The sequence below is a fragment of the Aulostomus chinensis genome, chromosome 11, assembly GCF_037954235.1.
Source record: "Aulostomus chinensis isolate RoL2024-O1b breed Wild chromosome 11, RoL_Achi_v1.0, whole genome shotgun sequence".
Classification (NCBI taxonomy): Eukaryota; Metazoa; Chordata; class Actinopteri; order Syngnathiformes; family Aulostomidae; genus Aulostomus; species Aulostomus chinensis.
Genome location: NC_141330.1, coordinates 16,702,427 through 16,716,518, shown reverse-complemented (window position 1 = coordinate 16,716,518; position 14,092 = coordinate 16,702,427). Strand labels below are relative to the sequence as shown.

Here is a 14,092-nt window from a genome sequence, read left to right as displayed (position 1 = left end):
TATTAATTAAAGCATTTGATTTGATATTTCAAAGAACCGAAATTCAAAGGTTAGAAAATGAGCGTCTGAACTTTGCTGGAGTCTCCTGTAACAACACTTTTACTATTTTCTTCACTTCCGGTGAAACACTCAGAAAGACACTATAAACTGCCTCCCTTGTGAGTGTGAACTGCTCCTGAAATCAGTGTGTATGGTGGCCTTGTATGAAGCCTTGCCACCTTCCTGTCCCTGCTGCTCTTCAAGCTGCAGTCAATGCCTTTATGAGTCATCCTCCCAAGAGAGAGAGAGAGAGAACATGGGTGAAGGAGGAAGAGGATGCCGGAGACATTCGAGTCAGAGAGGCGGGGGCGACTGTGCGTGTGTGTGTGTGTGTGTGTGTGTGTGTGTGTGTGTGTGTGTGTGTGTGTGTGTGTGTGTGTGTGTGTGTGTGAGTGAGAGTGAGTCATGCGATCTGACTGGCTGAGGTGATGATCCTCACGGTGCTATTTCTGGACTTCGCCATCAATTCTATCTTATCTCCTCCAGTGGACCCATTCAGTGTGTGTGTGGGTGTGTTAATAAGTCCCTGAATAGCACGTATACACACACACTCACACACACACACACACACACACTTCTGCTGCGCTTCCCCTTCCTGAATGGCTCTCCTGATTGATCACTCTAAGAGCCCAATGTAATGATGGCTTTAAGTTTTATTAATGAGAATGTAATCCCAATTACGAGGGAATTCATCTTAAAAAAAAATAAAAGGGAAATAAAAGAAACCTGGCGCAGTGGTAGACACACATTTTACACAGTTCATCCTGTGGACAGTTCAGTTTTATTGTCTTCTTCTGAAAAATAGATGTACTTATATAGACATTGATATATTTGATCTTTATCCACGAATCCATTGTTCTTTTTACAATTTTTTTTTTCTCTATTTACTTGAAGAATCCACTGTTACATCAGGAGACATTGAAGAAAATCACTAAATCAAACCTGGGGCAACATTTTTTTTTTTTGTTTTTTTTCCCTGATGGTCAAACTCAGAATAAATCTGGAGATTGGAGATTAACGGAAAGATTAAAAAAAAGAAAAGAAAAAAGAAAACAAACAAAAACAAAACCTCACAATTCACAGCATGAAGCTACAAGTCAGTACATTTATGGACCACCTAATAACGTTCTGACCACACGTGAGGGGTTTGCAGCATAAAAGTAGTCGAGTTACAGTTAAAATGATCGGTGGGTGATTATTAGTTGTGTTTTGTTCTTCATATTTAAAGCTAAGCGCGTTTTATATTGCAACAAATGTGTTAAAACGACAACACTGAACGTGTAGTTTTAAAGGTGAAAAAAAAACAGAAAGAGGGCAGCTTTGGGAATAAAAGGTCAACTTACATGAATATTTGCGGTTCAGATGGACTTTTAGAGACGCTGTTCAGAACCGATCTGCAGCGTTGAAACACAAAATGAGTCTTTAAGACCACATCGGTCCCTCCAAGTGTCGTAGAAAAATGTTGTGTTCTTTATGTTCTAACTCTCTGTATTGAAACAAATTTATATCTACAACAACAACAATAACCAAAAAAAAAAAGAAAAAAAGCCAGAAAAGAACTGTTTATTGTGCTTGTATTATTTTACAGGGAAGCGGAAATGCAAAGCCTCAGGTGCACATATACAAACTAATATGTAGCCGGTAAAGGAACTAAAGAACGAGCTCCGTTGTATACGGGAAGCTTTTCCCATGTCAGGAGACAGGATGGCAGTAATTGTTCTAAAAGCATCTCTGGATGCTGACAGGACGCTAACAAACACCGTGTTATCGACATGTTGGCAGCTGAATGTGTTCTCCTCAGCCCGGTTATGTAACATGTCTGTTGTGTTGTTAAGTTGCCAGCCAGACTTTCACCGCGCAGCACCCGCATGACCTATTCATGTCTGGTAGCTGCTGCATTTTGATTTAGAATGTTGCAAACAATTAAGATGCTCTGTCGAAGGGAGAAGAAAATGGGTGAAAACAAAACAAAAAAAACCAAATCATTTTTGATCAATAGATGTGTTTTCTTTTTCATGTCCATCTCTTTATTTTTTAATTGATGTGCTCTCCATGATTTGTCTCCTTTAGTAGACTTTCATCCGTCTGGACTCACCTATATTGATTCTGTCCGAAGGAGACAAGGTCAGAGTGATGTAAGAAGACAGGAGCAAATGTCAGCGTGACCCCACCTCGGGGTAAACTGTTTAATCTTATCTACTCTGATGATGCGCTGTCTTCCTTAACTGTTGCGGTGCTTATTAGAACTAGCGTTATCTTTCGGCACTGGGTTGAAGTTTGGTTGTGTTCAGAGCTTTAATCGTTGCTGCTTGACACATTCCAGCTGTTACGCGATTCTCCTTTCTTCCTGCGAGGGAAAAAATGTTCCATGAAACCATAGTTGTTGTTCAGTGGCTTTAAAATCCTTAAAATCAATCTTTCCTGTCAAGCGGAGTGAGCACAGTGATATGAAGAACCATCATGTAAGCTGACCTTTTAAAAAAGAAAATGTGCACGTTGTTATACACGTTTTGCACTCGCTCACAACCTTCTCACCCGTCAATCAACATCCACACTTCTTCACTTTATCCCTCTTCAACCAGACTGTTGTCAGGTTTCTGATTTTGCTGTCACCGGCTGGATGTTCTGGACTTTGGAAAGTGTGACTGGCACTTTTCCCTCTCCGGGGGTTGGCGCTCTCATTATGGGGGTACCTGGGGCAAAACAGTAGCGCTGTGTTGGATATTCATACAGAAGCAACATTTATTTCATAAATGTGTCCGACAGAACAAATTGAAAGCTTACCAACTGTTGAATGCAAATCAGCCAACCTTTCTTTGAACTTCTGTTGCAGATACAATTCCTCTTTGGAGTAGCTTTTGGCAAAGGCAGACAGCAGGAGCCCAACAGCCATGGAGGTTCCTCCCACACAGAACAACACTGCCCCAGTCAGTTTACAGACATCCAGGGCACGGTTGAAACTGACAGCCTGGCTGTTGAAGAAGAGGCAAACAACTTTATTGCATTAAAATTCTGTGAACCGGAAGAAACTTAAAAGTCTGGAGCTAAAATGTTGCTACTTTGAATTTCAAAAAAGATAGTTGGATGTATTTTACTGAATGTTGCATTGAAATTTTTGTATAGGGTAGCACATGAATGAGTCCTAAAATAAACATAGCATTGGTGAATGTCCAGTTGCCTTGGCTCAAAATCAACAGCGTTATTGAATACGTTTTTGTAAAAGACACAAAATAAGGCCTGTTGTTTATGCCAGTTTAAGGCTAAAATTTTGTTATGAAGCTCAAAATATAATTAATATTGACATTTTTTGAGTTTTGAAAATGCTGGTTGTTCACTAATGGCTGAACAGGATGAGAGATGTTTTGAAGAAGCTAGTTGTGGTGACATTGAAGTCATGTGTCCTTTGTAGATCATGTATAGCGTTAGCATTTATAGCATTGGCATTTGTACCGTTAGCTTTTTACTAAATAGCATTTATTCTTGAGAAAACCTAAATGTTGTGCTCATTAGTTAAGATTATCTTGTGAAACTAAATACGTACATGCAAGAAAATGTTCACTACGGATCTTATTTTCAGCAGTAATTCAAAGTCAAAGTAGCCTGGTTGAAGGAACCTCTGATGATGCTAATTTGGCCTAAAAACTACATCATCCATGAACCTCTCCATTTAGCCTTTTTTATCCCGACTTGGAAGCAATGCAGTCAATGTGTATTGTGTAATAACACCAGTAGTATATCTGTGAAAAACATTTGAGTTGACCTGAATTTCCCCACATTCACATAACCTGGTGCTTCTACTCTGTACCTGTCAACAAACAGCAGATCGTCTTCACCAAATGCTTCAATCCGAGCTGGAGTGGCGTAACCCACCAACACCACAATAAGGCCGGCAAACAAGATCAGGGTGCCGAACGCGAGACAGACCTTGAACAGTAAAAGACAACCTTTTTTTTTATTCTCCAATTTCACTTGCAATGTGATATCAAATTGATAACAGGTAAAATGGCGTCAGAGCAAGCGGAGAGTTAAACTCACCTTCCAGAGTAAAGAGCTCCACCTGCTCGGCGATCTCTGAATCTGAAAATCTTCATCACGTTCCCAGATAGAAGCTGTGCACTCCTCATAGAACTGGAAAACAGTTGTCATGCCATTGTCATGGGGGGTGAAAGGCAACAGTCATTGCTCAGTCTTTTGTGTATACATACATGCATGCGTGTGTGTGTGTGTGTGTGTGTGCGTGTGTGTGTGTGTGTGTGCGCGTGTGTGTGTGTCTTCTACCTGGTGAAGGTAGGAGCGGACTCCATACTGCTGGCAGTTCCCGCTGGCTTGGGCTTGCTCACTATACTCTGACCCGCAAATCTCTGAGCAAGAAGTCATCCTTCACATCTGTCTACCTGCTTGAGGGTGCGCGCGCGCGCGCGCGCACACACACACACACAAACACACACACACACACACACACACACACGCACACACACGCAAATGAATGCATGACTGCACACTTTAATAAAACACCCACACAGTTTGCAGACAAACTCTCTCTGGCTTTAACCCTTGCATAAATGTGTACACACACACATAAGTACATTTATGCACACACACCACACACACACACTGCCAAGAAGTTATGTAATATACAGAATGCATGAATGCGTCTCTGAAATTAATGATGCATTCTCCTTCTCTGGTGTTATGAAATAAGCCAGGAAATGTAACATGAGACACTATATTCAATATTTGTTTGCGCTCTGTAAAAGGAAATCGCTGACATGCACATAACAAGAGAGCTCTTCTCTTTAAATTGTTTTTCATAACATAACCCTCATTCTGCCGTGTGACACATAAAATGAGTTATATATCTTTATGTTGCGCAAGATAGAAATGAAGGACTTATTTGACCTGCAAATAAAATGAAACGAACACTGTTATCCATCCAATATCCAGGGATTCGCTTGACAGTGCACAGGATATTTTATATACAATCTAATTTTAATGCATTAGTTGTTCCGAAGTAAATTTTGTGCAGTGGGAATTTACTGAACCTAATTACTGGATTTAATTAGTATGAAGAAAGCTCAACATTAAAAACGGCTTTTATGCTTTGTGCTTTTTTTTTGCTGTGTTCAACAGATCAGACCCAAATATGAATATAAATATGCTGTACATCAACACAACCGTGGCTTTGCTATGTTGCACTGATTGAAAAAAAAAAGACCAACAAAAGAGAAAGTATAGTTAAATATAGTATTACACACACCTGCACTGCAATTCCTTCAGTGAGGTCAGGAGCTCTAGAGGTATTTCACTACTCAGTACCTGTAAACAAACTCATATGTCAAGTTTTTGCCAGTAGACACTGTATCTGGACAACTATTTCTGCTGAACCATGACTGAGTTCGACTGAGAGGGAATAAAATATTGATTCCAGTGTTAGTTATTTTCTTATAAATGCCCAGAGAAAGAGAGAAGATGGATATCTCTGCAACACAATCATTTACAGCGAGTTTATATTCTCGAGCAGCATTGTTCTGGTCTCCCTCATCATTATATTATACGCTCTCTGAGGATACGCAATGGTGTAGAAGTCGCTGCAGTAACCTCCGCTGGACTGGAAACAACCACTGGCTTAATGTGATTTCTGTTTTATCTGGGTAGTAAAAAAAAATATACTAATGAATGAATGAACACAGGCTCAATAAATCTTGTAGGTCATCGCAAGAAAAAGCATATGTAGAGAAATGAGTACATTGTTTTGCGTTATTTAGAACTTCAGAGCCGAGGAAAAAAAAAAACTTTTATGGCTCAAGGCGTGTTAAAGTAGAGGTCTGTATCATAAAAGATATGTGAATGCTAAAATTAATGACATTTTCTGGTGCAAAGTCACAGGCAGGCCTGCCATTTTGGACTGTGACATCAGCTAATCCATAGAAGGGAAATCAGTGGTGCCTGTGACATTACCTGTGACTGACAGCTGCCAATAATAGCGGACATTTCATGAAATTTGAACAGGTTTCTGCTTCATGGGTTCTAATGGGTTATAAACTCTTTGTCAACATATTAGCTGGTGGAGCACAGCGACCTTGTTGTCAATATATTCTACTGAGTCGTGCATCTCTATCGTCTGATCAGCCTTAGAGATTTTCAGTTGCATCATTTGTGACCTTAAAAAAAAAATTTTAAGAAAGAAAAACACATAACACCAGAATCATTCCCATAAAAAATTATAGATTTTTTTCAGCTGGATTTAAACTTTTATCAGAATCCACTGAAAAAAGGACTGATTTTAAGAAAGAATCACTATAAATCCGTCATAAATCTTGTGACATTCAAAGAAAATGTCAAAATAGGTTACAGAAAGTGCAAATATATACCTGGATCTGCCCCTAAAAGGAGATCTGCCCCCCACCCCCACCCCAAATGTAATGAGCTCTTCCTTGACCCACGACCCCATGACCCTTCCACCATGTTTCATGTAAAGCCTGGTGTTTTACATACAATGCTGCTTAGAGACAAACTCCCCAAGCAACCACCCAGAATGGTGCTGCTCCCTCAGCTCAAAAACACGGGGAGAAATATTCAGTTATCGTACTAATCAGCAAACATGTATTGACACAATGTACGATCAAGGTAACAATCAGATAATATGAAAGTGATGAACTGCGTGGAGATGAGGCGCACTGTTCCCCACCACCTCCTGTTAATCATATTATTGCTTAACACCTGCTGGCGACTGTCATCAACATGTGCTTCTTCCCACATTCAGTACAGTCTCTCCAAACTCACATCCACATTCATTACCCATCTCTCCAGGAAAATTTACTTGGTAAACATGCAACGTTATCAACGTTTAAACACTATTCAAGCTCTAACTCTCCATGGAAATATACAGTTTTTTTTTTTAATCTACCAGTCAGCCTCGTGTTCATATGTTAAACTACATCAGTGTGTTTTGGATTTTTTTTTTAAAGCCAAAATAACATCCAAGCACACAACAAACACCTGAAGCTGTGTTTCACTGATGCTAAAATGTACTGAGGTCGAATGTGCTTAAAATGATGCTTGACAATGATATAAAGTGTTGTTGCTGCGTGTGTGTGTGTGTGTGTGTGTGAGAGAGAGAGAGAGAGAGAGAGAGAGAGTGCTCAGGCACTGTCAAGCTCCATTTTTTTTTTAGCCAGGTGTGTCTTGTTCTACTCCTGATAAATGTCACGGAAGCTGTAACAATAATAATGATAATGATAATGATAATGATAATTTTAAAAAAATCATCAATGAGCCTCAGTTTTGTTTAACAAAAATCGCGGAATCTCAGAGTCGGTTCAGGAGCAGGCGTTTCACCGGGAGCTGTCCCTGGTGCTGAGCGCCATTACGCTCACCCAACCCCTCGGAACAGCAGGAAAACACACGCACGTAATATGTGTGACGCAAGTCTGAAAACAGACCTCATCCATGCGTCCTCCCAGCCCCCCCCCCCCCCCCCCCCCCCATGAGACAGAAATAGACACAATACCTTTTTTCAATTAAACCTCGAACAATTGCATTAGGCGTCTGACGTCATTTACATCCTGATACATGCAGCGCGTGGAGATGAACTCAGCAGGTAAGCTACGGGCTGAAGTTTAATCACGTTTGTTTATGACAGCGACGCCCGAAGCGGGTTTTGAATTCATATTGACATCGATCTATTTTAGTATCAACACAAAGTTGAATTCCAACATTTTCTCGTTTTCTCCTCACTAATCCCACAATGTGTGCAAGGTGACACCGTGTGCGGAGATGACATGGTTGCAAGAACACCCCGACTCTCGGTCTGCGCTTCAAAAAGTAACCAAAGCAGTTGCTCTCGCGTCCGAATTAATAACACAAAATAGGGAAATCGCAATTTACCTGACATTACCAGGTCGGAGAGTGATCACTCGCTGCTGTTCTCCTAGCCGGGTCCCATCACTCTACCGTCACCTCTCTCTCTCTCTCTCTCTCTCTCTCTCTCTCTCTCTCTCTCTCTCTCTCGCTCTCTTCCGTTGATGATTCAGATTTCCATTTTGTCTACTGCGCAGGCGTCACATCCATGACAATATATGATTCATTGGAGAATCAATGAAATCTACCAGCAGTTGTCATTCATTCATTCAAAATATTCTGCATAGATAGACAAACAGATAGATAGACAGATAGATAGATGATAGATACATAGATAGACAGATAGATAGATGATAGATAGATAGATAGATAGACAGATAGATGGATAGACAGATAGATAGATAGATAGATAGATAGACAGATAGATGGATAGACAGATAGATAGATAGATAGATAGATAGATAGACACATAGATAGATAGATGGATAGACACATAGATAGATAGATAGACAGACAGATAGATAGATAGATAGATAGATAGATAGATAGATAGATAGATAGATAGATAGATAGATAGACAGACAGATAGATAGATAGATAGATAGATAGATAGATAGATAGATAGATAGATAGATAGATAGATAGATAGATAGATAGATAGAAACTATTCTAAAAGCATGATTTATGGCAGAGCTATTGAACTGAAGGACATTCATACTTATAAGTGAAGTCTTGTTTAGTATATTTCACACATACAAGTACTTAAAGTATTAACAATAATAATACCAGAATGAACAGACGACACAAGCCAGCTTACTCATCTGCAAGACTGCCTAAAAGACATTAAATCCTGGATGTCCTCTAACTTCTTAATGCTAAATTCAGATAAAACTGAGGTCGTGTTTGGACCTAAACACCACAGGGACACGCTTTCTAATCGGATCTCTGCTCTGGATGGCATCACCCTAACTCCGAGTACAACTGCAAGGAACCTTGGGGTCATTTTTGACCAGGACCTTTCCTTCAGCTCCCACATAAAGCATGTGACTAGGACCGCCTTCTTCCATCTGCGAAGTATCGCTAAGATTAGGAATATCCTTTCCCAGAGTGATGCTGAAAAACTGGTGCATGCATTTATCACTTCTCGGCTGGACTACTGCAACTCTCTCCTGTCAGGATGTCCTAAATACTCTCTAAAGAGTCTCCAGCTGGTCCAGAACGCTGCAGCGAGGGTTTTGACGGGAGTTAAGAAGAGAGAACACATCTCTCCCACTTTAGCTTCTCTCCACTGGCTTCCTGTAGGATCTAGAATCGACTTCAAAGTCCTTCTGCTGACTTATAAGGCTCTCAATGATAAAGCTCCATCCTATTTGAAAGAGCTCATTAGTCCCTACTGTCCGACCAGAGCACTCCGCTCCCAGAATGCAGGTCTTTCAGTGATTCCCAGTATCAATAAAAACAGACTGGGAGGTAGAGCCTTTAGTTACCGGGCTCCTCTACTGTGGAACCAGCTCTCTCCATGGGTCAGAGAGGCAGACACTTTAACTACGTTTAAGTCCAGGCTTAAGACCTTCCTCTATGACAGAGCCTTCAGTTAGGACTGGTTCAGGTAGCTCTGAACCATTGATAGCTATGCTGCTACAGGCTTAGACTGCTGGGAGACACATCAGGTTACATGGAGCCCTTCCCTCCTCTCCTCTCCTCTCCTCTCCTCTCCTCTCTCCTCCTCTCCTCCCTGCACATTTTTGGAACTGTCACTACCACTACTTGTTGCACTTTGTAGTTTGGCCTTGGTGTCTCGCAGTCTCTCTGTGTTTCCACAGATCCACCAGCGCCCCAACCGCCGCCTGCATCGCCCCCCCCCCCCCCCTTATTCCCCACTGTTACACCGGCCTGCGCTCCCCTTCCATGAACCAGTCTGCCATCCAGTCCCCCATCAAGCTGGCTTGCTCTCCCTGCCTCCCCTTCCAGAAGCTTCCTTCTTCAGCTGTTATTAACATTTCCGTGTTTCTCACATTCTGCATTGTAAACTGTTTTCTTGTCTGTAACAACATCTACTGCACGTCTGTCCGTCCTGGGTGAGGGATCCCTCCTCTGTTGCTCACCCTGAGGTTTCTCAGATTTTTCCCTGTTAAAAGGGTTTTCTATGGAGTTTTTCCTCAGTCGATGTGAGGGTCTGAGGGCAGAGGATGTTGTTATGATGCCATGTGAAGCCTTTGAGACAAACTGTTTGTGAAAACGGGCTCTACAAATAAAATTGCCTTGCCTTGCCTTGCCTTGCCTTACATGTGTTTATCTGAGAACCACATTCAAAAACAAACAAAAGGTAAAACTACAAACATACAAAAAAATCCCCAATCAAACATTGAACTTGAAAAAACTGTACATTAAAATAATTGTCAAATTAAAGTTTAAAAAAGTGGAAGAAGAAAACCGTGCATAGCAACAGAAATGTTTCCATAGTAGTAGCATGAAAGGTGTTTAAACAGGATTGTTGATCTATTTTATGATAGATGTTCACTTTAAAATCCAAATTCAAACTTTTGTCTGTATCATCCTTTTAATTTTATTTTTTGAGAGTTACTAAGAGTGGATGTTGTTCTGGTTTTATTAAAATTGTACAGTAGCAGATGCAGTAGGCAGAGAGTGTTTAAAAAAACAAAATATAAAGTCATGTGGTCTGTAGTTCAAAATATAATGGCATGTTACAGGAAATACGGTTCAGTGGGATTTATTGGAAAAAAGATATAAGTCAAGGTGTAGATGGAAGGCAGCGGAGCCAACAATATCAACACACACACACACACACACACACACACACACACACACACACCCTTACACACAAGTTTATTTTCTTTCCAGGATTCCAGTCACATTCCACAACAGTCTATTTTTAGCACCATCAGTGACGTCCTCTGTTGGATGACGCGCTCGTCACTACCTCAGGGCTCCTCTGGGGAAGGTGTGACCTCATAACGCAAACCGCATCATAGTCATTCAATTCCAAATAATCTGAATGAGATCAACTGCTCAGTTAAAAGATATTTTCCAGCGATTCAAAGTTCGCACTCAAACTTTGTTAACTGTACTTCCATCTGTTTTGCATTGATATCTTGCAAGTGAGGTCTATGGAAATCAAAATGAACATGATGAATATAATCTACCTTTAGCATCACCTGCTACAGAGTTTGGGATTTGGAGATGGGATTAAATTAAGGAGGGAGAATGAACATCACCTTAGTCAGATTAACAACTGTGTGACCTGAGATGCATTCACAGGTCTAAAAAAGTAAAGCAGATGAAGTCAGATGCTTTGAGGTCTGTCCACGTGGGAGGTGAGGAGAATCGTGATGGTCCCCTGTGGTGGAGAAAGAAGATGAGCCTCACTGCTCAGATTCCTCCACCTGCAGGTCTAACTCATTAATCCCTGGAAAGATTCTAAACTGAAAGAGTGAAATATAAAAGAAAAGGAAAGCTAGTTGAAGGCACCTCTGCTCTGCTTCATAAGCGTTCTTCGCTCTTCTCTCACTCTCTTAGAACCTCCGCTTCACCTGCTTTCTCAACAACTTTTCACATCTCATTCCCTATTCTCCCCCTCATTCTTTTCCTTGCTGTCTTCTAACCCTCCATCCCTCTCCCACATTTCATTTCCCACATCTTCCCACTCTCCCCGCTCGTCTAAAGTTTTGTTTTTCACTCCCCGCTCACCTGCCTCATCATCTCTTTTTGCAATTCAGCATCTCTCCCTCTTGTTGGCGTCACTCCTTCGCTCCGTACCCGGGAGCAATATCTTATCCAGCCCACTGAGCCACTTCACTGCACAGTTTGGAAGAGTAGCAGGGCTTGGTAGTCAAAGTTCATGAATCAGATGGCGTGCTGCGACATTTACAGGACCACTGCTGCCACATTGAAGCTCTGGTAGACTTCACACAAACAAAATAAATTCAAAGTTAATTTATTGTGTCTGTTAAAAAAATGTCTCATGAGGAAAAAATGCTGGTTTGTGATAAATGTCCCCTTTTTGGAGTAAAATATGTGATTACCCAGGGTGTGCCATTCATTTATGCTCCCTTTATGAGAATAAGTACATTCATCACAAACGATGAAACTGTCACAGCTTCCAAGCGTCCTTTTCTTTGATGTGGACGTTACACAACACGTCCACTAGAGGGCACTTCAGAGCTCTCATGTGGACCTTTGCTTGTGGTTGTTTGCACTCACGATTTCAGATGTTAGCTTTTAGGAAAACTTGCACAAATCAAGCCAAAATGAACACTGACCACATCTGTACTTGAGCATAAGTCAGCGTTTAAGGACTGAGGTGACAGCAACATGTCAACCAGGATGAAGATGTTCCAAAGCGAGCCGTAAACCACCAGGTGACATCATGAGGCCAGTGTTATATTTATACATTTCTAGCGGTGAGAGTGGTTGGCAGGGATTTGTTGAACATAAACGCAACACATTAGCTGATCAGGGCAGAGGTAGAGTCGGAGCACCTGTCACCATGACGATATTCTTGGGGATCTTTATAAGGTGAAGAGAGGGCTGTTATGTCTCCCAGGAGAGGCTGCATTGTTTTTTTGTGCTTGCATTTAGTCCTGCATAAGTGAAGGAATAAAAACACAATAACCCTAAACAGCAACAAACGAATACACAAACGCTCTATTTGTAATAAGATGACACGATTTCAAAGCAAATCTTCCCTTTAGCTTCTTTAACCTGCAGGAGCATTTTACATCTGTAAATACTCTTATTGTCTCTTTAGTGGTTTCACAGTGTATTTTCAGACCTTTTATTACAGTCACAAAACAAACAGTTGCAGACATGTGCAGTTTTGTGTGCAAACACACACACAAGTGCAATGGAAAACATTATTCTCTCAGGAATCACAAGCACATTCTGAAATTGCGTTTCTAATTCTACAGGTCTAACTTGGATAAATTATGGTTCTCATTATAAATACCAGAAGACAAATCTTATATACTCTAAAGTGAGGGCTATGATGGCATGTTAGATGTGTGTTCTTGCCAGATTAATCAAAGGATCTGAAGAATCGTATGATTAATTAGATGCAATAGATGATCAGAAATGGAACCTAAAACCTTGTATGTGTACTTGTGGTTTAATCTTTTAATGGTTAAATAATGTATCTTACCACTTCAAAATAATGTGTGCATTTGCCCTATGATAGCATGCTAATACACTTTTGTTTACAAGAAAACACTATGTTAGCTACCTCCTCTCTCTCTCTCTTTCTCTGTCTCTCTGTCTCGCTTTCCATCTCGCTCTCTTTCTCCCGCTCTCTCGCTCATGCTCTCTCGCTTTGGTACTTGATGAGCATCTCTGAGTGGAGAGAGGCAGTTTCTATGGCGACAAGTAAAGGTCACCTTCAGGAAGTTCTCTGTGAGCGTGTGCAGAATGCCAGTGGAATAATCAGGCTTCCAGTAATGACTGATAACAGACCACAGCTCATTAGAGAGGAAAAAAATAGGAGATAGGTTGGTGGGATCGAGAGTGATTATTAGTCACTGAGCGAAGAAACAGTTGAAGATGTACACTAATGGTATGCTTGCATGTGCACATGTGTGTATTTTTGCTATGTGTTTTTGGGCTAGCTTGTTTTTCGGATGCTAATTGCACATTCGGTTGCTCCTCTACTGTACTAGATCGTACTCATTATTATGTCATGAATAATGTTGCAGCAGGCATGTAGCTAATGTGGTCAAAGAAGAACACATTATCTCAAAAAGATACCTCTGATTATGTGTCATGCTGATGTTAAATGTAAATTTGTCCAAAAACAGTCCTTGACAGAGACAGAATGGCTTCTCAGCGTTGAACAGTGTCATCTGCCCCCACATGGAATACGTGACCTGAAAAACAGCTGTTGAAATCACGAGTTATAGAAAGCACAGATACATTTTTAATCAACATTTCATAAAAGGAGACTATCGAGCAACCCTTGTAATCGTTAGTTCCTATGGTTTTTTGGCTCTATTTTGTGTACCACAGGGATGGGCATGTTCCTTTTGAGTCACTGTGATTTGCTTCACCTCATGCTTCTTTACCCATGACTCCATTCCTTGCATGCCGCATTATCAACAGAATAAATTACATAAAAGAGAGTATCATCTGTGGCTCATGCATGACAGAAAACAGTCGCCTCTATTATATTATAGATTTGCTACAA

At 40.8% G+C, this 14,092-nt stretch overlaps 1 protein-coding gene and 1 long non-coding RNA gene across 2 annotated transcripts; both read right to left on the bottom strand.

Moving 5' to 3' along the window:
- Nucleotides 1–801: 801 nt before the first annotated feature.
- On the bottom strand, nt 802–8,066 carry nrsn1 (neurensin 1). Its single transcript, XM_086218908.1, has 6 exons — nt 7,927–8,066; nt 4,318–4,436; nt 4,075–4,167; nt 3,845–3,963; nt 2,824–3,011; nt 802–2,732 (listed from the first exon to the last, which is right to left on the bottom strand). The coding sequence occupies exons 2-6, from the start codon at nt 4,414–4,416 to the stop codon at nt 2,629–2,631; spliced, it is 603 nt and encodes a 200-aa protein (XP_086075034.1). The 5' UTR covers nt 4,417–4,436; nt 7,927–8,066; the 3' UTR covers nt 802–2,628.
- A 2,730-nt stretch (nt 8,067–10,796) lies between these two features.
- LOC147253642 (uncharacterized) lies at nt 10,797–13,775 on the bottom strand. Its single transcript, XR_015118419.1, has 3 exons — nt 13,657–13,775; nt 11,608–11,822; nt 10,797–11,257 (listed from the first exon to the last, which is right to left on the bottom strand). It is a non-coding gene; the product is annotated as an uncharacterized LOC147253642 (long non-coding RNA).
- Between the last annotated feature and the right edge of the window lie 317 nt (nt 13,776–14,092).